Source organism: Rhamphochromis sp. 'chilingali' (genome assembly GCF_963969265.1).
Source record: "Rhamphochromis sp. 'chilingali' genome assembly, chromosome: 2".
Lineage (NCBI taxonomy): Eukaryota > Metazoa > Chordata > Actinopteri > Cichliformes > Cichlidae > Rhamphochromis > Rhamphochromis sp. 'chilingali'.
The window spans coordinates 22335377-22361019 of record NC_137930.1 but is presented as its reverse complement, the minus strand read 5'-3'; the positions used below and the strand labels follow the sequence as shown (position 1 = coordinate 22361019).

Here is a 25643-nt window from a genome sequence, read left to right as displayed (position 1 = left end):
GGATCACACAAACATTTCTGAGTGAAATATTTCTGACTTGGCCTGTTCATAGTCAGTGTTGGTCAAGTTACTTAAAAAAAGTAATCAGTAACTAATTACTGATTACTTCCCCAAAAAAGTAATCCCGTTACTTTACTGATTACTTACTTTCAAAAGTAATTAATTACTTAGTTACTTAGTTACTTTTTAAAAACACAATTTACAACCTGAAGAGGTTGTAAATTGAGGAAAAGTCCCTTTTTAAAACTTGTTTTATTAGTTGTAATCTTTTAACTTCATGCATCAAGCAAAAAAAAATTTTGTGTTTACACTCACTCTTTCAAATAGATGCAAGTAAAACACAGCAGAAAATAATTAAAGTCAAAGACTAGCGGTCCTGTTGCACTATTTTCACCTGTAAAGCAGGAGTGGGGTAGGCGGAGGTTTACGCTGGTGCAGGTGTGCCGCGGTCAGTTGAAGAATCCGCGAGTTTCTCTGTCGTATCCCACTCAGTGCTTGCTTGGAAGTTTAGGGGGGTTTCGCTGTAACAAGAAGTTTTCTTCCCACACACAAAGGACGCTAATGTTTTTGTCACTTTTTATGGAATCAAACTTAAAGTAAGGTCAGTACTTCCACGCTTTAAACGCTGCACGCTCATACTCTCTCCCGCACTCGATATAGAACATCGCACTTGCTTACGTCACTGTCACTGTCATGAGACATTCTTGCAAAAAAAAAATCACGGTTTTAGTAACGCAGTAACGCAGCGTTCCTACGGGAAGTAACGGTAATCTAATTACCGTTTTTGCAATAGTAATCCCTTACTTTACTCATCAGATTGCCCATTTTTGTTCATAGTCCACCAGGTTTTATGTATTTCAGCTTGTCATATGTTTTGTGCAAGCTTGCTGGCAGGTGGGCAGAAAGACAAACAAAACAATTCAAAAAAACCGCTTGTACAATAAGTTTGCAGCAGCCTGAAAAATATTTCTGCAAACGGTTGTTTATGAGAAAAAATGGAGACTTGCTGAGCAGTCACTGTATACCTTCCTTCTTTAGTGTGATGTAATTAGGAGTTTTTTCAGGGCATGCCAGTAAAAAGTGTTTTGTTTTTTTTTATCTGTGGAAACTATTCACTTAGCTACGTTCTCGTAATACAAGATAACCTTTTTAATGCCCCCAGGAACATAAGCAAGCCACCTCTTGTTCTGCAGTTTCAAATCTGTTGCCCAACATTTGTTTCCTATAAGTCATAGGTCAGTTATTGCCCACATTTGCTTCCCCCCCATATTCCATGAAAGGGCAAATAGACGGCCTGTTGAAGGTATTATCTGCACACTGTGGTGAGAATTTAATGCTTTGCTTTTATGGAATGTGCTGACACAGGAAAAAAACATGTTGCTATACATGACAGAGCTGTGTGTTGTGCCATCCCACTATCATGCTGTCAGCCTGGTTCCCATGAGAAGGATAGTGCTTGATAAGAGGCAGAACAGTGAGCACGCACATTATGCAGGATGCAGTGATGATATCTAACTTCCATAAAGTGCCTGTACATAACTTCCCAGTATACAGTGGGGCAAAAAAGTATTTAGTCAGCCACCGATTGTGCAAGTTCCCCCACCTAAAATGATGACAGAGGTCAGTAATTTGCACCAGAGGTACACTTCAACTGTGAGAAACAGAATGTGAAAAAAAAATCCATGAATCCACATGGTAGGATTTGTAAAGAATTTATTCGTAAATCAGGGTGGAAAATAAGTATTTGGTCAATAACAAAAATACAACTCAATACTTTGTAACATAACCTTTGTTGGCAATAACAGAGGTCAAACGTTTACTATAGGTCTTTACCAGGTTTGCACACACAGTAGCTGGTACTTTGGCCCATTCCTCCATGCAGATCTTCTCGAGAGCAGTGATGTTTTGGGGCTGTCGCCGAGCAACACGGACTTTCAACTCCCGCCACAGATTTTCTATGGGGTTGAGGTCTGGAGACTGGCTAGGCCACTCCAGGACTTTCAAATGCTTCTTACGGAGCCACTCCTTTGTTGCCCGGGCGGTGTGTTTTGGATCATTGTCATGTTGGAAGACCCAGCCTCGTTTCATCTTCAAAGTTCTCACTGATGGAAGGAGGTTTTGGCTCAAAATCTCACGATACATGGCCCCATTCATTCTGTCCTTAACACGGATCAGTCGTCCTGTCCCCTTGGCAGAAAAACAGCCCCATAGCATGATGTTTCCACCCCCATGCTTCACAGTAGGTATGGTGTTCTTGGGATGCAACTGAGTATTCTTCTTCCTCCAAACACGACGAGTTGAGTTTATACCAAAAAGTTCTACTTTGGTTTCATCTGACCACATGACATTCTCCCAATCCTCTGCTGTATCATCCATGTGCTCTCTGGCAAACTTCAGACGGGCCTGGACATGCACTGGCTTCAGCAGCGGAACACGTCTGGCACTGCGGGATTTGATTCCCTGCCGTTGTAGTGTGTTACTGATGGTGACCTTTGTTACTTTGGTCCCAGCTCTCTGCAGGTCATTCACCAGGTCCCCCCGTGTGGTTCTGGGATCTTTGCTCACCGTTCTCATGATCATTTTGACCCCACGGGATGAGATCTTGCGTGGAGCCCCAGATCGAGGGAGATTATCAGTGGTCTTGTATTTCTTCCATTTTCTGATGATTGCTCCCACAGTTGATTTTTTCACACCAAGCTGCTTGCCTATTGTAGATTCACTCTTCCCAGTCTGGTGCAGGTCTACAATACTTTTCCTGGTGTCCTTAGAAAGCTCTTTGGTCTTGGCCATGGCGGAGTTTGGAGTCTGACTGTTTGAGGCTGTGGACAGGTGTCTTTTATACAGATGATGAGTTCAAACTGGTGCCATTCATACAGGTAACGAGTGGGGGACAGAAAAGCTTCTTACAGAAGACGTTACAGGTCTGTGAGAGCCAGAGATTTTCCTTGTTTGAGGTGACCAAATACTTATTTTCCACCCTAATTTACGAATAAATTCTTTACAAATCCTACCATGTGAATTCATGGATTTTTTTTTCACATTCTGTCTCTCACAGTTGAAGTGTACCTCTGGTGCAAATTATTGACCTCTGTCATCATTTTAAGTGGGGGAACTTGCACAATCGGTGGCTGACTAAATACTTTTTTGCCCCACTGTAGTGTGAGTATCCGTGGAAGGTTGCCTACAGTAGGAATGTATTTATTTTGAGGTTTTGGCACACTTCAGTTATTATTGATGTACTGTAGGTAGTTTTACTGCTGTGGTGTATTTCACTAGCTGTGGTTGCATTCCAGCGATGGCTGTCTGTTTTCTGTTGTGAGAGCATGTGCGATCTTGTTTCTGTTAAATGGTCAGCGAAGATCTAGCAAGTAAGTATGTGTGTTCTAGCCATAAAAGTCTGTAGCTCATCCAACTGAAGAAGAATAGTGTGTCTTTTAGGACAATTTATTTGGAAACACTGTGGAACAAAACAAACAAAATAAAAACATACTGTACAACCTCCAAAAGGCAGAATGAAGGGGCATAATGTTTTCACTTTCTTTTACTGATCAGGGCATAAACATTAAATTAGACACGTCGTTCGGAATACTGATGCAGGCCCATTGGCTCGTCACGAAGCATAACGAAACAAACATAACCTCTGACATTGTGAAGGTCACCCAGATGTTTTTGTCCGCCACAAATCCAGCGTAAAGTGCTCCGTTTGACTACCTGAGTCGATTTGCTGAAATGCTTTTCTTGACCACACAGACAGTTGCATCGTCTTGCAGTATGTTTCAGTGGGTTTGACAGACACGGATGATTGACCCTCCACTTTCAGGCTTACTGGCCTTCAGATTAGTTGAGGCAAACTGAGCAAAGGAGATGCCAGAGAACATACCTCCTAAGTATCAACCCATGTATGATGGATTGTTTGGTCAAAGTAACGAGATGCAAAGTGGGAGTTAGGACTACTTGAGGGGTAAATTATGGCCATGATTGGAGGGCAAAGAGGGACAGTATTAGGAGGTCAAGCAAATGTAAGGAAAGAAGGTAGCAGAAGATGGTTCCACTCCTCCTCAAAGGAGGTCGTCCAGTAGCAGTGCTGCTACTGCCCCCTTTGCAATTTAACTCTGGTTCTGTACAGTTCTGCATATTATCTGCCACATTTATCCCTTTAGCTACTCAAGTCTAGATTTGCTTGTTTAACTATTGTGTGGCACTCTTTTTGGCTAATTCTGAAAGCAAGTTAGATCTTAAACCGAGGACTTTATATGTAGTTCTGGTCAAATGGGGGGAACAGCAGTTCTTTCCTTTAAGTCAATCTAATGTTCACACTCAGTTCACACAGCTATTTGAAAAAGTAGGCAATGTTTCTATATCACTTTATTGTCAACACATTAATTTATTTTGTTAATAGAGTTAGGGGATTATTTTTTCTCATAACAAGCAGTAAAAATCACCGATTAGTCGGAAATCCTTCGACAGCAGCTACAGCGATTATTACTTTACTCTCTTCGATCACCTCTTCATTACAAACATAAAAAACATAATCCATAGCAAACCGTTAGTAATCTGGTAAAGTAACTAAGTAAAGTAAAATTTTATTTATATAGCACATTTCTAGATAAAAGATCACAAAGTGCTTCACAAGGTATAAAACAAAATGGTAAATGGCCTGTATTTATATAGCGCTTTACTAGTCCCTAAGGACCCCAAAGCGCTTTACATATCCAGTCATCCACCCATTCACACACACATTCACACACTGGTGATGGCAAGCTACATTGTAGCCACAGCCACCCTGGGGCGCACTGACAGAGGCGAGGCTGCCGGACACTGGCGCCACCAGGCCCTCTGACCACCACCAGTAGGTAACGGGTGAAGTGTCTTGCCCAAGGACACATCGACCGAGACTGTCCAAGCCGGGGCTCGAACCGACAACCTTCCGATTACAAGGCGAACTCCCAACTCTTGAGCCACGATCGCCCCAAAAACAGACAAAAGTTAACAAAATGCAATTCTAAAAAGATGTTTTTAGTTGTTTTTAATCTGGTAAAGTCTGGCTTGTAACTGGTAGAAGTCATTAATCAGCTAAGGGTTAAAGGTTCAGGAAGAGCCAGGACATTTCTCTGTCCTTGTTTAGTTTATTTGATCATTTTTCATCAGGCAAATGCAGCTGTTTAGGCAAAAGGAAATAGAAACTACAGACCCGCGCAACCCAGAGGACTTCTAAAAAGGCATACGATTGCCATAAAAATTATTTCCTGTCCTGTTTGAATAATTTATTTTAGCTCTATACATATAGCACAGGTTAGTGTGGGTGTATAATTAACAGTCCTGAAAAGTAAGGCTTTGTTTGGTGATCTTGCAGGTTCAAATTAAGTTGTTTTTTTTCTCAACTTCCATACATTTATCTGTTTTTCTCATCTGGAGTCTTTCCGCCAAGAACAACAAGGAGCTACAGAATGGAAATGCATCTGCACATAAGTGTCCACATATCAGTAAAGGTTGGAACACACAGACGAGCACAGGCACACACCGGCAAACTTCTTGCTATTAGTAGCTTTCACGTATGTTAACTCATGGCTCTGTGTGGTTTTGAATACCTTTGAAATGCATATTACAGGGCTTTGTTCAAGACTTCACAAGAGAGCCACTATGAAAAAAAAAAATTATTCTGGGGTTTTGAGAAGAACAAAAAAGCACTAATGATGAAATCTTATCATGTGACACGTTGACAGTGATTGTAGTAAGGTCCTTTGAGCTATGAGTTATACAGCAGATATTTTACATAGCTATAATTAGTTACAGATAAGTGTGTTTTTATGAATACTGGATAGGAATTCTGATACTAAATTGTTTGAAACCTATAGGTGTGGCTGTTATAAATTCGTCCACAACATCACTATGTGCTTTTGAGGTAGCAAACAAACAAACAAATTAAAAATCTCTATGCTATTTGTTCATTCTTCTCTGCTGCCAGTGGCTTTACTAACATATGACCACATTTAAACTGGTGCCGTTTTTATGCCCGAATCATTCAAAGTTCGGCATTAAGTGGCTCTGAAAATGGTCAGGCACATGGATTGGACTAAAAATAATTCAGTAAGAAAGCATTCAGTGTTCAAACAAAATTTTGAAAGACTTTCCGAAACCCATGCTCAAGATCAGTAAAAAAAAAACCCAAAACAAACAAAAATCCCCACAAAAACACGATGAGAAGAAAGTCTGGCTACTTTGTCAGTGAACGCAAATTCATTGATTAAACTTCACATTAATTAATTAAACAAGAAAATGGGAAAATTAATAACCGTGAACACAAATCAGTAGATTAAATATCGCAGCTATTTCACCCGCTTCCCAGAAGCTGTGTTGTATCATTATATCAGTGACAAGAGGAGAAAAAAATGTTGTGCGAAAGGACAAAGGACCCCACGATGGAGTTTTGCAGATCCTGAGGAAACTGCCTTTGTGCCCCAAGCTGACTGTGATGTATGACACGAGGGGGATCTGATCTCGTGGTGTTTTCTCAGAAAATAACTGAGGATGATATATGGCTCAGTCGACATGAGCTGATAATCTGTTTATTGCTTTTTAAATAAGAAAGTCATGGGGCACGCTTAAATAAAATGTTTGCAATTGACTGCTACAGTATTGACACGGGTAACGAGTTTGCAGTTCTTTGCCTGTATAGACCTAGGCGCCGGACATAACCACAGTCTTTGGCTTAGTCACTCACCTCAGCTTCCTTTCTAAGCCTTTTAATCCCAGCGTGGCTGTAAACCGCCGCTCCAACTTTGCTACTGAAAGAAGAACATGATTCCCCGGAGTCGTGATAATAATAATGAATAATAATAATGGATTGGATTTATATAGCGCTTTTCAAGGCACCCAAAGCGCTTTACAATACCACTATTCATTCACACACTGGTGGAGGCAAGCTACAGTTGTAGCCACAGCTGCCCTGGGGCAGACTGACAGAAGCGAGGCTGCCATATCGCGCCATCGGCCCCTCTGGCCAACACCAGTAGGCAAGTAGGGTAAAGTGTCTTGCCCAAGGACACAACGACCAGGACAGAGAGGCCAGGGATCGAACCGGCGACCTTCCGGTTACAGATGCGATTCCCAACCCCCTGAGCCACGGTCGTGAGCCATTTTTTACACGCTTTTCCCAGCAATCACATCATCGTGCATGCGAGAACCCAAATGCCTGATATAATCGAATCGTGAGATGGTTTTTAACCTGATAGTACACAGTCTAATTGCACCCAGGTAAGAATGTTGGTGGTAACAATCTGGGGAATTTATTTATCTTACCTCACTCCTTACATGTAAGACAGTTGTGTGACCTATCCTGAGAAATTTACCTGAGTTCATGTGTGAAAATTGTCTGTCAGAGAAAGAAGCACGCAGCACTGTTTTTATCTTGATTTTAGTCCCTAAATCAAACAGCATGTTTGTTCAAACAGCCATGTATTGAAAACTACAGCACTGTTTTTAGTTGTATTTGTGAGATGACGGTGAAAAGCTAGAAGGACTGACCATCAGCCTAACGAGAACTAGATTACCTCATTAGATCCAGTCATTAAAATCATCCTTTCTGCTTGTTCTTGCATGAGCAGGCCTCCCATTGTGGCCCAATCAGTAAGTGCTAGTGCTTTTCAGTGCATTGGATTGCCTGAAACCGAGCGGCCCAAATACCTGCCCATCCACAAAAGGGAAAGTTGTGTGCCTCCTTTCAAAGCGGCATCTGTTTCTCTCTTCTTTCCGTCTATTCTGCATGTTTGCTTTGCTCAAAGATAAAGTCTCCCAGAGCTTGACTTTTCCAGAGGCTAAACTAATTCAATTAGAAGGGACATGTTTGAGTGTAACCTAGAGTTGCACCAGTATGAACCAACATTGCGGAACAGGGCATACTGTTGTGCAGATGAGAGTCTGTCAGGCCAAACGTTCTGTGTTGATAATAATAAAGCCAACATAAATAACTAATCTCAGGCACGAACTTTGCTGTAAGAGAATTCATTTTGTTACTTGATCTTTAGGCTTGTCACTTTTTATATTTCGTACTTCATGGCGAACTTGCACTTGGTCTAGGTCTTTCTGTTGGGAATGCCATGAACAAACATGGAAAAGTGAAGAAGAGATTACATGTTTTACCCTAAGCCTCTAATTGAAAACATTTACGTGTTCTCATTCAGTAGTAAATAAAAAAAAGTGCTCAGAAAAGGCAAAGGCTTTCCTGAACCTCATGCAAAGCCTTCTTTGAAGACTCTTTAGTTTAAATCTTTGGGGTACCAGGGAAAGTTCAGTGCTTGATCCTGCTGATGCGTTACATTCACACTCTGGAATATATGGCAGCTTTGGGAATAGTGTGATATGCCTGTTTTAATTAAAGCCTGTGTGTATGCGTCTCTCATTGCTATGTAATTCTATGGACTGTATGCGAGGTGCTTTCTGTAATAGGCATATTTATGGTCCATGTGAAATAATCCATGGCTAAACTATTGGTTCTACTTAATCCCATTCATAGATGCCGTTTTTAACAGATATACCAAAAAAAGGCTGCATGCATACAGCATTCAAGCATTCCCTTTACTTTAAGAACTGAAAGACATCAACATGCGCTACTGCACATTAACTGTTGCGCTGTTTGATTGTACTACAACGTCTTAAAAAGATATATTCAAAAGTTGTATTCTTTAAATGTAAAGTGATTTTTTTATAACGCCTGCAAATCAGAAATCCAGTATCTCAAATAATAACGATCTTTCCTAAGATCAATCAAAAGATACAATACAGAAATGTCCAGCGTTTGTAAGGTATGTTCATTTATATACTCAATACATAAGTCTGTGGCTCCTTTCACACAAATACTTGCATATTTTTGAGTAATTTCAGCGCAGTGTGGGATTGAGGCAATCAGCCTGTGGCCCTGCTGAGGAGTTATTGAAGCCCAGGTTGCTTTGATTGCGACCTTCACCTTGTCTGTATTTTTATGTCAGGTGTTTCTCATCTTCCACTCGACAGCATCCCATACATTCTCTATGGGGTTCAGATCAGGGGAGTTGGCTGGACAATCCAGCTCGCACGCTCAAGACCAATGTTTTAGAAATAACACATCATGTGTTAATTTTTAACACATCTGCGTGTCTTGTTAAGGACTAAACACACGTTGTTTTGAACACCGTCACTGTGTAGCACATTTAGCACATTCTCTGTATTTAAATATTTCTACAAACTGAGCAACAGTCTAGAAGTTTTTCTCCAGGTAAGACGTTTCTAACATTGTCTCGGTTAGCTACAGTATAACAGTTGTAGCTCCTTTCTTGAATCTTCTCCTTGTGAACATCTCACAAGTTCTTCAATTGACTTTTTTTGACAATCCTCTCAAGGCTACAGTCACCCGTGTTGCTTTTGCACCTTTTCCTACCACACATTCCCTTCCAGTCAACTTTCCATTAACATGCGTCGAAACATCCGATTTACTCTGTGAGTAAACTCTATGAACAGCCAGTCTTTTCAGATGTGGTTTACCCACCTCATGGAGGGTATGGATGATTATCATCTGGACAACTGTCAGCAGTCTTCCTCATGACTGTGGTTGCATGTACATATTTTATTGAAAGAAACATGGTATTTATACTGTTTAAACAATAACGGACTCAAAATCAAAATATTCTGATACTCTGAATATATGAACATAGACAAAATTTGACAACGACTTATATTTAAGTTCCCAAATCTTATGCCATGATCACTATCCACCCCCCAAAACCACGAAAGCCTAAGAATGATGAATGAGAAGCCGTACCATAACAAATGCAAATCAAAACTAGAAATGAGAAACCAAAATAATACCAAAAAAAGTATCAAAACAGGAAAAAAAAACCCTTAAACAATACAGATGTAAATGAAGGTGCTTTTGTGATTCAATTATTTTGTTTTTATTGCATGTTTCCAGAACTTTCTTTCGTTGCCTTTACTTATTTTTACTCTTGTTCTTTGTTAAATTGTAATGAGTCATAAAATAACACAGTTGCCTCAGTTTTTAAAGAAAGTAATTCCACTGATTACAGGGACCTGTAGTTAGAAGAGGCAATCTGATTATGATAGAGGTACAACGTAAAGGCAAACAAACCAGAGAGAATAAATAAACATTTTGCAATACTGACTTCCAAAAAGCACCCTCACTTACATATATTATTATTTACTTGTTTTCTTTCCCTGGGATTAATTGCTTGTCTAGTGGTTTTGGTTTCTCATTCATAGCTTTGATTATTTTTTTGTTTATGGCTTTGATTTTCTTATTTATATATTTTCCTTTCAGACTTTTTTGTTTCAGAAATCCTTATCATGGTGCCTCAAAAAACCATTATGGTGACTTAGCCAATCAAAGTGAGTAAGCCTCCATTATTTCTCCCGTATTTCGTCACAATGGTTCCTTGAATCGCTGTGATAAGGAAACACAACAAAGCTGGACATGCAGTGGGTAAAAGCAGACGTATCAGTCGATCGGAAAGACAGATATGTGAAAGTACAAACTTAGAAGTTTACTAGTTGAATAAAGAGACACACAAACTCACCAGTTGACTTAGCAACAATTCTAACAACTTGATCTCCACCGACCTGGTCTTATGAAGGTTTCTCGTATGCAGTCTTTTACTTTTACTTTCTTTGCATGTGGTATTTCTTTGTATTGTCCAGACATATGAACTTACTGTGTTTTTTCTCACTCTTTGTGCAGGGATGTGATACCACATGCTACGTATACTTACCAGGTCCAAACAATCTCCAGGCAAAGTGAGAGTGAGCCATCTCCACCTTTGGTGCATCAACTTGGGGCACCCTATTGTGGTGATGGTCGCATCCAAAGGTAACAGGCACCACGTGTATGTATATATATATATATATATATATATATATATATATATATATATATATATATATATATAAAAACACCCAGCACGCCCCTGCGGGCGGTTTATCCTTCAAGCTCGGGTCCTCTACCAGAGGCCTGGGAGCTTGAGGGTCCTGCGCAGTATCTTAGCTGTTCCCAGGACTGCGCTCTTCTGGACAGAGATCTCCGATGTTGTTCCCGGGATCTGCTGGAGCCACTCGCCTAGCTTGGGAGTCACCGCACCTAGTGCTCCGATTACCACGGGGACCACCGTTACCTTCACCCTCCACATCCTCTCGAGCTCTTCTCTGAGCCCTTGGTATTTCTCCAGCTTCTCGTGTTCCTTCTTCCTGATATTGCTGTCATTCGGAACCGCTACATCGATCACTACGGCCGTCTTCTTCTGTTTGTCTACCACCACTATGTCCGGTTGGTTAGCCACCACCATTTTGTCCGTCTGTATCTGGAAGTCCCACAGGATCTTAGCTCGGTCATTCTCCACCACCCTTGGGGGCATCTCCCATTTTGACCTCGGGACTTCCAGGTTATACTCGGCACAGATGTTCCTGTACACTATGCCGGCCACTTGGTTATGGCGTTCCATGTATGCCTTGCCTGCTAGCATCTTGCACCCTGCTGTTATGTGCTGGATTGTCTCTGGGGCATCTTTACACAGCCTGCACCTGGGGTCTTGCCTGGTGTGATAGACCCCAGCCTCTATGGATCTTGTGCTCAGAGCTTGTTCTTGTGCTGCCATGATTAGTGCCTCTGTGCTGTCTTTCAGTCCAGCTTTGTCCAGCCACTGGTAGGATTTCTGGATATCAGCCACCTCCTCTATCTGCCGGTGGTACATACCGTGCAGGGGCCTGTCCTTCCATGATGGTTCCTCGTCTCCCTCCTCTTTCTTGGGTTTCTGCTGCCTGAGGTATTCACTGAGCACTCGGTCAGTTGGGGCCATCTTCCCAATGTATTCTGAGATGTTCGTTGTCTCATCTTGGACTGTGGTGCTGACACTCACCAGTCCCCGGCCCCCTTCCTTCCGCTTAGCGTACAGCCTCAGGGTGCTGGACTTGGGGTGAAACCCTCCATGCATGGTAAGGAGCTTTCTTGTCTTTATGTCAGTGGCTTCTATCTCCTCCTTTGGCCAGCCTATTACCCCAGCAGGGTACCTGATCACGGGTAGGGCGTACGTGTTGATGGCCCGGGTCTTGTTCTTACCATTCAGCTGACTCCTCAGGACTTGCCTGACCCTCTGCAGGTACTTGGTGGTTGCAGCTTTTCTAGCGGCCTCTTCATGGTTCCCATTCGCCTGCGGGATCCCCAAGTACTTGTAACTGTCCTCTATGTCTGCAATGTTGCCTTCTGGTAGTTCAATCCCCTCAGTTCTGACTACCTTCCCTCTCTTTGATACCATCCGACTACACTTCTCCAGTCCGAACGACATTCCAATGTCATTGCTGTATAGCCTGGTAGTGTGGATCAGTGAATCGATGTCTCGTTCACTCTTGGCATACAGCTTGATGTCATCCATGTACAGGAGGTGGCTGACAACTGCTCCGTTCCGTAGTCGGTATCCGTAGCCAGTCTTGTTAATGATCTCACTGAGGGGGTTCAGGCCTATGCAGAACAGCAGTGGGGACAAAGCATCTCCTTGGTAGATCCCGCACTTGATGGTGACTTGTGCTATGGGCTTGGAGTTGGCCTCTAGTGTTGTACGCCACATCCCCATTGAGTTCCTGATGAAGGCTCTTAGGGTCCCATTGATCTTGTACAATTCTAGGCATTCCAGTATCCAGCTGTGGGGCATTGAGTCATAGGCCTTCTTGTAATCAATCCAGGCAGTGCACAGGTTGGTCAGTCTGGTCTTGCAGTCTCGGCTGATTGTTCTGTCTACCAGTAGCTGGTGTTTTGCGCCTCTGGTATTCTTGCCAATCCCTTTCTGTGTCCCGCTCATGTATTGACCCATGTGCCTGTTCATCTTAGCCGATATGATGCCTGACAGGAGCTTCCATGTAGTACTGAGGCAGGTTATTGGTCGGTAGTTGGAGGGGACCGGTCCCTTCTTGGGGTCCTTGGGGATCAGGACCGTCCGGCCTTCAGTTAGCCATTCCGGGTGTCTCTCGTTAACTAGCAGCTGGTTCATTTGTGCTGCCAGACGCTCGTGGAGTGCAGTCAGCTTCTTCAGCCAGTAGGCGTGAACCATGTCGGGCCCTGGTGCTGTCCAACTCTTCATACTGGAGACCCTTTCTTGGATATCTGCCACTGTGATGGTTACTGGACCCTGTTCAGGGAGGTCGCTGTGGTCAGCCCTTAGATCCTCTAGCCACTGAGCATTGCCGTTATGGGTTGCATCCTTCTCCCATATGCTCTTCCAGTATTGCTCCGTCTCCAGCCTTGGTGGTGCTGTTCTCTTATTGTTCCCTTGCCACTGAGAGTACACCTTTGCTGGTTCTGTGGAGAACAGCTGGTTTATTCTCCTGCCTTCTATCTCTCTGGTGTACCTCCTCAAGCGGCTGGCCAAGGCTGTGAGTCTTTGCTTGGCAGTTTCCAAGGCCTCAGGTATGGACAGCTTGCTGTATTTCTTAGGCACCTTATTTGTCGCACCTTTCTGCAACTCCGTTAGTTGGCTAACCTCCCTCCGTGCTACTTTGATCTTGCCCTCTAGCCTCCTTCTCCATGGAGGGTACTGCCCCTTGTCGCTGTTCAACTTGTAGCCAAGCATCTCACTGATCACTGCTGCCGTATTGTAGATCAGCTTGTTAGTGTCGGTAATCGTGGTTGTAGGTATTGCCCGTAGTGCTGCATTAACATCATCTAGCAGACCTTCTGAGGGTACTTCACGTAATCTTGGTAACCGGCTACGGGGGATCCAGGTTTCAAGCTTGGCCATGATCCTATTTTTCAGGTCAGTTCCTCTCGCACTCAACGATCCTTCTCCTATCCCACTTGGGGCTATGTACCCAATCTCGGGTGGGGGTGATGATATCGCCCCCCTGACCTGGCGTCCTGACTCCTCCTTGCCGTAGCATTTGTGTTGTACCTCGTCAATCTCTAGCTGTGAGAGCAGTCCCTTCTTTCGAATGTTGGAACACTGAGCTACTAGTTGTTTCGCCGTCATTGTGGATGTTGGGTATCGAAGAATCCATAGGTCCCTCATCCTATTCATGTAGCCCCTTCCGCCGGGGTTACTTGCGTAGTAGCATTCCAACAACGCCCTGTTTTCGTCTCTTGCCCACCGATGCCTTCTTGTTCCACTAGCCCACTTTTCGTCAGGGTGCCCTGGTTCCTCAACACCTGACGCGGACCTTGTTGATCCGGGCGACGTCCGAGCCAGCATGCCTTCATATTTATCTGTCTCGCTCATGTATGTATGTATGTATATATATATATATATATATATATATATATATATATATATATATATATATATATATATATATATGTACACATACATACATACACAGGGCTGCATATAAGTGGTCCACCAGTGATGTTCTGGAGGAGGACAGACATTTGTTCAGTACTTCTCAGAATTTCTCGGAATTTCTGGGAATACGACCTTCTTTTAAAGTGGAGGAACACCAAAGTAATTGCTTATGGAGCTTGCTTCTTCGACATCTTCTGAACAAATGTCTGTCCTCCTCCAGAACATCTTATGTACTCAAACGCGCCTTCCAACTTCTTATCTGGTGTGCGTCTTTTATTTTGACAGCAAGTGCGCACTGGTGAACCACTTACGTGCAGCCCTGTGTATATATATATATATATATATATATATATATATATATATATATATATATATATATATATATATATATATATATGTATATATATATATATATATATATGTATTCTAAGCACTTGTCTCCTGCTCTTTTAGTTCCAAAGGAGAGGAATGTGACGATATGAACTTTATGAATGGGGATGGCTGTTCTAGTCAGTGCAAGAAAGAGCCATTCTTCAATTGTGTTGGTAAGTCTTGAAAATGCTCTGCTGCTATCTGATGCTCTGTCCATAGCTCTGATTTCAGTATGATAGGATGATGTAGCAGCGTATGCATAACCATTTAATAGTCTTGAAATAATTCCTTGTGCAAGAAAAGTTAAAAAAACAAAAAAAACAAAAAAAAACAATAAACTGTTTCATTAGTGATCACAAATAAACTTGTTTTAATTGGCAAACGGGACATAAACACACACAATTTTATAAAGGTAGGATTTCTAGTAAAGTATTAACGCTTTAAAAAAAAATTCACATTATTATTATCTGTTTGGATTCCCATGCCTCATTATTTCACAATAAAAAGAGACTGCAGACATTTAAACAAGACTCACTTTGTGAATGAAAGGATTTGACACATCGTCTGGGTGTACTTCAAGTACTCAATGCCTATTCCAAACAAATAAAACACCAGGAGATATCATAATCACTCCAACCTCTTGTATAAAGAAAAAAAAACTAGAAATCATAACTTTTAAATAGAGAAATGTTGGGTCTTTTTTTTAACATAGTTGAAAGAGAGACATCTCCTTTTATAATTTGTTTTTTAAAATTTTATAAATAGATGAATGACTTTTTGTCCTGGGTCCCAGTAGCTGATAATCATATTTCTTCCACTCTTGTGATTCTGTGTATGTACAGTACATGGATACACATGTGTAACCCTCTGTGACGTGGCCACTTAATCCCTGTCAGATTGCTGGATGACTGAACTGGCTGTGCTGTTTTTCCACCAACTGCAGTGCTCTGGGATGCTTGCAAGTGTGTGTATGTTTGTGTGTGTTCAACACTGCTGAGGTTTTACACAGAAATCTGAGACTATAATGAAGGGACCTTCTGTCCATCTGTCTGTATGTGCAAGCAAGTGCCTGCTTGTCAACGAGTTGGATGGACAATTAACAGTAAGTATACAACAGGTCTAGGATGTTACAATCTGGAGGAGCTTTAATAGGCTATCATGATTCAGCTGGTTTAAATCTGGAACTGATGATAATCACAAGTTCTTTGCATACAAACCCACCTGCTGTTACAATCCAGTTGGATTTTAAGTCAGATTTCACTCTTTTCTTTGTCTGTTTGTGCCCACAATCAGAATAATAATTTAAAAAAAATCTCAAAGGCACCCAGTCACAATCTTTTTTTAATTTAATCTAACTAAGTTTAATTTCTATCAAACTCTAATACTAAAGCACACCCCTTCTGACCTTTTTTTCATTCTATTCCTTGTCTCTTTAGCTCACATTCTACCTATTATTCCTCTACCATTCACAATCACTGTTTGAACTTCCTCTTGTCTCAGTCTTACTGCTCCCCTTCTTCCTCGCCTCTGTTGCTGCTGAGTGAGTGGCAGGAGACTTATTCTATATGCCCCCTCAGTAGCCCCTCGTTTTACCATTGCCAGAGCACAGAACTGACTTGAGCTTTTGGCTGTGCTGTAGATGGGTGGAATTTCGAGGAGAAGGCCCTGGCCAACTTGGCACAGAGTGCCGCCTTTCCCCCCAACTGGAACCCCACCGGCTGATGCTGCTTTAGCTGAGACTTGAGACCAGTGAGGCCCAGGCAAACCTCCCTGCTCAGTTCCCCTCTCCTCCACTCCATAAGCTTTCAGTTCCAGCCCCAAACTCCGGGTGGGATGTCTGGAAAAAATACTGCTGTATCTTACTCTACCCATTGACCTTACCCCACTCCACCCCCTCCGCTTTCTGTGCTTGTCTGTTTTGCTCTCTTTCTCTTTTATTCTTTCTTAATATTTTTTGCCCCTTCTGCCCTTATACATCTATATACGCCTTATAATTTGATTCTTACTCCTTTTATCCCTTACATTCATCTCTTGCCTTTATCTGATCTCCTTTCTCTACTCATTCCAAATGAGGACATGCTCAACAAGAGAGATGGGTGGCGGTGAGAGATATGTTTAAGATGAACCACGCTGATATCTTTGATGCACTCAGTCCTTCTGTTTAAGAAGTTATTTTTATCGTACAGATAACTTATTTGAAGTGTGTTGTGTTTTCAAATGCAGAGGAGCCAAGCATGTGCTACTACTATGACGGTGATGGGGTATGCGAGGATTTTGAGCGAGAGACAGGTGTGAGAGACTGTGGCCTCTATACCCCCAGTGGTTTCCTGGACCAGTGGGCTTCCTCTATTGAAGTTTCCCATGAAGAAAAGCCCTATTGTTCTGGTGAAGTTGCTGCTGGATATCCCGCTGTGACTAAGGTAAGGCCAGACCTGTCTTCTCCTACCAATACCAGTTAAAGTTACCGTCATTTAACAAAATTGCTTAACTTAATTTGTCACACCAGAGGTTAACATATATTTTAAATATATTAAGATTATAAATATTGTATCATGCAATCAATCATAAAAAAGAGGTCTTTGAATCTATGATTCTTATGACTGTTGCTTCCTTATTCACACTGTTAAATTCACACAGTGCAGAAGACTCTGCAACACTTAAAAAAAAAAAAAAAAAAAAAAAAGCGAAATAGCTTTTTTTGGCAGCTAATTGGTAATATCGGGACTTTTAATTAGATGTCTCCCAAATTGCATGTACAGGTTTTCTGCTCTCACTGGAGTAATGCTTATAGAAGAAGCATACAAAGCTTTACTTAAGGCTGCTTGCTGCCTTGATGTGTTTCTTTAGAGGCAGGAAAGGGGCTGACTACCTAAATAGAATGATTTACTTTATGGGGGCTTGTCCCCCCTAAACGGAGGTCGGTCCTTACAGTGTGTGCATACAGACATGTGTCCTCACAACATAAGTGATACAAGCACACACACACAAAGCTTCGGACACACACAAATGCATTAGCCTCAATCCTACTTAATCCCCTTCCCCTAATATGGATGATGAAAGATAAGACATGTTGTTGATGTATGTTCTCTCTTTTTTTAAGCCATATTTTATTTTTTGAGGTAATTATTCTGTCATTTTCTCACAAAAAACATTCAGCTAGTAGGTAAGTTGCACTGGTGACATCACTTTATTGTTAAATGCTATAGTGATAAATATACTTTACACTTTGCTTTGTCCTGAAAGACTTTACACCTCTACACAAACTGTGCTGTCTCTTCTGAGGTGTATAATGCTGGAAGTGTGTGTTGTTGGTAGAGCTTGTTCCTACTGCTGATGATGCATTTTTACAAAGCCAATGAACTAGTTTTTCCTGAACAGCTGTGTTAAGGTGCCTTGCTCAAACAGGGATAGGAGATTAACCATCACTTAACTGACAGTTAATGCATTTGATATTTGTATTGCACAACCTCTGTTTGAGTATTAAAAAACAAAACAAAACAAAAAAAACGAGTTTGTTCCAACCAACAACATTGCAGCTGTTTTACTTTCTGAGGGAAACGAGACACCAGTGGAACATGTCCATATAACCATAGAGGAAGGATTTCTACTGTGAAGGACACATTGTTCATTCAAAAAACACTTCTACTGTGAAGAACAAACTGTTCCCCAAGGGTTATATGTGATGACATCACCTCATTATAAGGCCACTGAAATGCAAGCGCCTATGCATGTGTGGAAAATATGCAAACACAGGTTAACAAAACACAACGATCTTGTCGCTGTCTGTCTCTGCTCTGTCCATCTCTCCCTCACATAGTCTTATTTATACAATGAGCTGAAAATCATATATATTCAAATCACCAGTGTTTATGTAAATTGATTTATTTTTCAACTTTTCAACACATCAAAATTTTCTCAAATTGTATTTTAACTTTAAATGAAACTGATTATTCTGTGTTCTTCTGGCTTTAAGCATAAGTGCAGTAACAGTTAAAATATATGATTGCAAATAGGGGTTGAACAAAAAAGAAAGATAACATATCTTGGCTTCCAATAACTGAGTTAAAATCCTCTCCAGGCTGTTCTCCTAAACAGCTGTGCAATTGAACGTGTGTGTGGCATTGCTGACTGCACTGGAGGCTCATGCCTCAGATGAAGCATGTAAAGACTGGTTGTGAAGATGAAGACCAGGCAGTAGGTCTGTCTTTGTTCATACAGTTTAAATGTGACCATGTTAGAACAACACGTAATGCAACGCAGTCACCAGTTGCAAAACACTGACTTTGAAGATTTTACCTATTTCGAAGGAACTTTCGCCAGTGTCCAGCCATTTGGTATTTTAATTGCTGTTTTTGCTCGTAATTGTCCTTAATGGCAAACAACAATTTATCATAGAGTGCATTAGTCATTCTTCAGGCATCTGGATCTAATTCCTTATCTTCTAGTTTCGAACTTTCCTGAGTGCCTTGGAAAGCCTTTTTAGTCAAAAAACAGTTGTGGTAGTTCTGCCAAGTTCCAGGTAGCTTTAAGATGATGGTGATCAATGTGAAAAGTTAAACAATTGCAAATCAGTTCTATGAATTCAATTTTACCATTACACTAAAGGTTGACTCCTTCCTGTAGTAGTTCTAGCACTCCCATTACGTTGTAATTATTTCTGAAAGGCAATGAGCCTTCATTTTGTAGAACAGAGTGATGTTACAGGGAGTCAGATCTGCTGAGCAAGGCAAGTGGTGAGCCACAATTGTGTTTGTGTGGTCAAGAAAACTTCTTTTTGCTGTTACATGGTAGACCATAACACGTGCTACAGTGCAGGTTCTTTCAGCCAAAATGTTCAGTTTTGGACATACCAGGATGTTAATGTCTGCAGCCCTGACGGTGTGGACCAATAATAGCATGTTACTGATAGTGTTCCTGGTGTGATATGTCTTGTTTTCATTAAAAGCTTATAGGCTATTCCAGTGAACACTGCTGTTTGATCACTGGGTCACGGAGCCAACTATAGTCACCAGTTGTAATCATCAAGATGAAGGCTGGGTCAGTTTTACTAAAGAATTTCTTTGCTTTAAGCATAAGTTTGCAAATTGCAAATGTGCACATAACAATTTTCAAATCTGGACTTTAAGGGCATGATCAAAAAGGTTTTCGAAGTGCTGGAAACTGTGTCAATTTGTTTTCCTTTCTCTTGAGAGACAGAAAAACAAGAGAAGATGTTAGGCCAGTCATTGTTTGCTTTATCTGAATCTACTATTACACTGTAAACTGACACATATGGAGGTGAGTCACAGTGTATCTGGGTTCAATACTGTGCCTGAAAGGAAACTTTAATGCCCTTTAAAAATAAATTCCAGTGAAAGTTAAGAGGATTTAAACTATTCCAACTAGTAGAAATGGCTAAAGTTACCTCGCTTACACAGATGCAAATAAAAACAGTGATTTGCTAATCTCGTAAACCCATATTTTATTCATAATAGGACATATTTAGCATTTAAACAGAGTCATTTTACAATTTCATGAAAAATATTTGCTCAGTTTGAATGTGACATCACCTGGCTCTCTTGTAATGTCTGAAAAACATAAATTGGGACAGGGGAACAAAAACTGAAAAAGTAAGTAGTACTAAAGACGATTTCTGTCTCTGGCTGGAATTGAATCATGGGAGAAGCCCCCACCTCAAAAAATGACCCAAGACTTTTGAGCAACTAGAATCCAATATCAGATAACAACAGGACAACATTCCTCTCTGAGTCCAGCAGCTGGTCTTCTCAGTCCCCAGATGTTTACAGAGTGTTGTTAAAAGGAGCGGGGGTGCTACATAGTGGTAAACAACACCCTGTCTTAAGTTTTTTGAAATGTGTTGCTGCCAACAAATTTAGCTAACATTTTCTAATAAAGTGGTAAAACTTCTCAGTTTAAACATTTGCTATGTTTTCTGTCTTCTATTGTAAATAAAATATGGTTTTAAGAGATTTGCAAATCATTGCATTTATATTTCATACAGCGTCCCAACTTTTTTTGGAACTGGGTTTGTAAATGTGCTTGTTGCTACTCATGTCTAGTTGTAAGAGCTTAAAATTGTTTTTTTTTCTAATTTATTTTTATTTTTCTTGCTTTTTGAAGTCACTAAAGTATACATGTCTTTTTAAGAAACAAGTACGAAGAGCATTCATTGACCGTGAATAATAATATAAGCTACAGTGGCCACTAAACACTTACTCTCTTTTTCATTCATCCAATCTTTGTACACTTCGTTGTACACCACACTGAAGTTGGGTTTCTCTCAAATAAGTAGAAAGATTCTTATGCACGACCTGATCACAAATAGAGATACAACAGCAGCCTTCCCTTCCTGTTGCGGACCTTCTATTTAGGATAACATTTTGATCTCAGTCAACCACACTCCGGAGACAATGCCATTACCATGACACAAAGCCAAAATAACTTCTCTGCTGGAGTTAGTGTCTGGTTAACCACTAGCATTTATCCCATAATATGTACCATGCCTCTTGGTGTACTGGTCTGTGTGTGTGTGTGTGTTTATGTGTGAAAGTGAGAAAAGTTGCAAACTGAGGCCCAGAAAGAGGTTAAGTTAAAAAGGAGTATGCAAAGAAAAGCACTACAGAGTCCAGGGACACAATGAGACATCTAAACATCTCAATTCAGTGGAATTCAATTTGATTTATATAGCACCAATTCACAACAACAGTTGCATTACGGCACTTTGTATTGGAAAATTGTAAAGTAAAGACCCTATAATATTAAAGAGAAACCCCAACATTGACCAACAACACAACCCTGTATAAGCAAACACTTGGTGAGAGTGGGAAGGAAAACCTCGCTTTTAACAGGAAGAAACTTTCAGCAGAACCAGGTGCAGGGATGGAGAGCCATCTCCTGTGGACACTTGGCAGTGAGGGGAAAGTAATAAGAACAGAGAGAGACAGGAGAAAAGGCAAATCAAGAGACAGAGTTTAATAATCGCTAATGATTAAATACAGTAGTGGTGTATAAACACACATGGGGTGACTTCACCAGTTGTCTTATGCGTCATCCGTCTCCACTGTTCTTTCCAAAAACACTGTGCAAGTAATCCTGTGCTAGCTGCATTCATTAAGGTTTTGTTGTATAAAGTAATGCAAGGTCATGCCTTTTTAATGGTCAAATAAGTCTTTGAAAATTCATTTCAATTCTTTGTCAATTAATTCAGCATACCGAGGACATAACAAGAGTGGTGAAAGGTGGTCAACTTGAGTGTGTGTTCAAATGAAATGGATGGCACAGGCAATATATAATCAATCAGAAACATGGAAATGTCTAAAGTGAGCAGAGTGGCTGGTTTTACAAAGGAGAAAAAAAGTATCAAGAGATCAAACACATAAAAGCTAAAAGCAAGACAGCTGCTGCGGACAAATTAGCACCGTGAGTGTGCATAATAGGAAAAACGCAATGTTGCAGTTTAACATGAAAAGCATTCAGTTTAAGTGTTTTTGTCAGTAACACCAGAAAAGTGGCAAAATATAAGTATAGCCCAGGCTGTGTGAAGCTAAGAAAGAAAGACAGAAAAAATAACGACAATGCAAGCTGACAGACTTGTCAATATCACAACTGTACTGTAAAGAGATGGGCAAATCACTCAGATTACAGTTGTTATTCAGGTCTTATACCAGTGGTGTAATACCTGAGTAAATAAGAGCAAGTAAATAACTTAAATAAATAAACAGGGTTCAGAAATAGTCTGAGCCTGCAATCAAATTATGTTCACAAGTATAACAGTATAAATATAAAATACACTGTTATACCTGTATTTTTACTAATGAATTCTAGTTATGCTGTATAATAAAATTAATGTTCTAGGATTGTTTATCAAGGCTTTTAGAATCAGTATCCTTAATCAATCTCAAATGGAGAGACTGATTTGTTAAAGTTACTCAAAGTATAAATATGAAAGACAGAAAATTATAAACTCTCTATAAAAAAATAATTATAAATAAGGTGCTCCATTTCAGGTAATTATTTGCTGTCTAAAAACAACATGTCTTACTGATGCTCATCAGGAACGACAAAGAACAACAATCTTCAGACCCTCTTTGTATTCTTGCACTGAGATCTGATGGATCTGGTGACCCTACGCTCCTGAGAATACGTCTCTAAGCTCAAACATAAGCAACTCTGGAGCGGGGTTGGTCTGCATAAATTACCATGGCTATCCAATCTGGTAAGAAGCGAGCCGCCTCTGTAATACAGAAAACCCAGGGTTAAATCTTAAGTTGTTTTTTTTAGTTAAGTTAACTTGATAAACCCAAATCCCAAACTGTAGTGCATGCCTCTTATTCAGGACAATCCTAAAGTGTAATGAACTCTGTGTGTTTATGGGTATTTGTTGCTGTTGGGGGTAGGGGAAGTAGATAGCACATCATTTCCTTCAGATCTAGTAAACAACTGCTGTATTGGCTTTGTGTATCAGGTCTGTTTGATGTCTAAAGACTGTGTTGATTCTGTGGGAGAGAGAGCAAGGCGGGCAACAGTGATTGGTATCTTTATGGATGCAAGGAAGCAGCAACAGCACAAGACGGCACTTGAGCAGAAAGAGAAAGATATCGCATATCTGCACGATTCTCAAATGCTGTGCACTGGTCTAAGAGAGAGACGGTGTGTGTGTGTGTGTGTTTTTGTGTTTAGGAGGTGTATACAGATATATTGTATACTTTTGCTGTATCATAATCATCTTCATACACCAGTGCAAAACCAAAGAGAAAGATGAATGACGCTCCAACATGGAACCACTAGGAGTAATTCTTCAACACGAAAATGAATGGTGCAAAGAGTCATTAACACAATCTACCAGTTTGAATAAAATACAGCAGTTTAGTGGCCTGTGCTCCTCCTTATACAATGCAAATGTGATATTTATCTGACTGATACACGTTTTGTTTTCGGTGATAAAGTCTTTGAATTCTTGCACTACCCTGTTTAGTTATGTACTATTGTAGAGGCTTTTTGGATTTGAATGAAAGAGTGGTTACATTAAAAATGAAGGAAATGATATATGAAGATAATTGCCTAAATTACAGATGAAATAATGTAAGGTGGCAGAAACTCAAATGACAAATGACAGATGGGGTTTAAGGTTATAAATGGGGGTAAAATAATCTGGAAATTAACTCAGCCAAAAGTCATACTGCATTCAAAAGAAAATACATAAACGAATAAAAACAATTCTTTTGAAAGCTGAAAATGGTCCAACACCACTCTTACTGGCCATTCCCACATTAAAATGTCCTCAAAAGAATAGTTCAATCCAATCAAAATACCACTAGAAAGTGCATGAAGTTAACATTAATGGCAAAATAAAACATAAAAATGTCATTATTATCATTATTGTTGCTATTAACTTTTTAGCCAGGTTGAATAGTTGTGTGTGTGTGTGTGTGTGTGTGTGTGTGTGTGTGTGTGTGTGTGTGTGTGTGTGTGTGTGTGTGTGTGTGTTGTCATATTGTGAACCTAATGCAACATTTGTAGACATCAAATATAGTATACCTGTACAATGACATAACTTCAAGCTTATGTAAATGATTCAGAGACAAGACAGAAACACCTCGGCAAACACACACACACACACACCACATACACACGCACACATAGTGCCGACTCCATATCAGAATTATAGGGCAGGTCCATAGGGGCCTTAAATGTACTACTGCTCTCTTTGTGGAGCAGAACATAATGTTCCCCCGCTACCACACTGTGGAATATGGTGAGCCAGCTCTACTTGCTCTAGGGGAAATGGAGCTGAGAATTGGCCCTAGCAACTGACCTTTGTCTGTGCGTGTGTGTGTGTGTGTGTGTGTGTGTGTGTGTGTGTGTGTGTGTGTGTGTGTGTGTGTGTGTACCCAAGTGTGCCTCCATTCATGTGTACAGCTTCCCTGTCTTCGTGTACATGTGTGCAAATAACTTTGTGTTTGTGTAGGTGCATTTCGACTTTCAGCTTAAAAAAAGGCAAACCAGGTGATTTCTTCAGAGAGTGCTGCTGCCCAGGTAATCTCTGATGCAACTCCCAGGAACCTCTTGAGAACACTAATCTTAATTATACATAAGCACCAGAAGGGATAACATTTTACATCTCATGTTGCAAGAAGCTGCTTATATACAAAGTTCGCCCATCTTGAGAAAGATGTAAAACAAACATATGTGGATGAGGTTTGGATTAAATAACCCCTACCACATTCATCTTTGCGTAAATGCTTTAGAGGGAAGCAAGAGGGAGAAGGAGGCACTGTAAAAGAACTTAATTCTGTCTAGTAAAACCAGGAAACAATAACTGGCCCATTCTGTCCTCCCAAAAAAAGCATGCAGCATGTGTTTGTGCACTTAAGTGGAGGATACATGCATACTGTATACAGGCTACTGCAGCGCATACATACATGTTTACATATTCCTTCCTCTTCATATACATGCAAACAAATACACTGGCAAACTTACACCTACTGCTACACTAGCTAAAACACACACACACACACACACACACACACACACACACACACACACACACACACACACACACACACACACACACACACATAGAATACCCACAAAAACAGAAGTTCATACAGTAGCTGAGCTGTTGCTTTCACCAGTTCAGGAAGGCCAATCTGGCACGGTGTCTTTCACCAACATGCCCCACAAACCACACAGTCCTCATCAGGCAGGGTGCCAGTGACATAAGCGTGCGGTATCATTAAAAAGAAACCTCTGGGGTGGCATTTTTTCCCTCCCTTTTACTTTTCCAGCTTCAGTTATTATTGTGGTTCCAGCATGTGGAAACCTCATTGAAGATGGTGATTTTTTTTATGGCACTGATGACCCCCGCATAACATTTTCAAGCTGTTAATATGCAGGGTTTTAGCACAGTTTTATTATACAGAGGGGTCTATAACTGAGGGACATTCTCCTCAGGCCCATCTGTTT

General features: G+C 40.8%; 1 protein-coding gene across 1 annotated transcript in view; it reads left to right on the top strand.

The window, feature by feature from the left end:
• pappaa (pregnancy-associated plasma protein A, pappalysin 1a) overlaps positions 1-25643 on the top strand; it is a 103020-nt gene that overhangs the window by 28103 nt on the left and 49274 nt on the right. The window contains exons 8-10 of the mRNA XM_080874104.1: positions 10727-10855; positions 14760-14851; positions 16902-17098. Of these exons, the coding sequence (XP_080730230.1) occupies positions 10727-10855; positions 14760-14851; positions 16902-17098 (418 nt within the window). The remainder of the gene's footprint in view (positions 1-10726; positions 10856-14759; positions 14852-16901; positions 17099-25643) is intronic.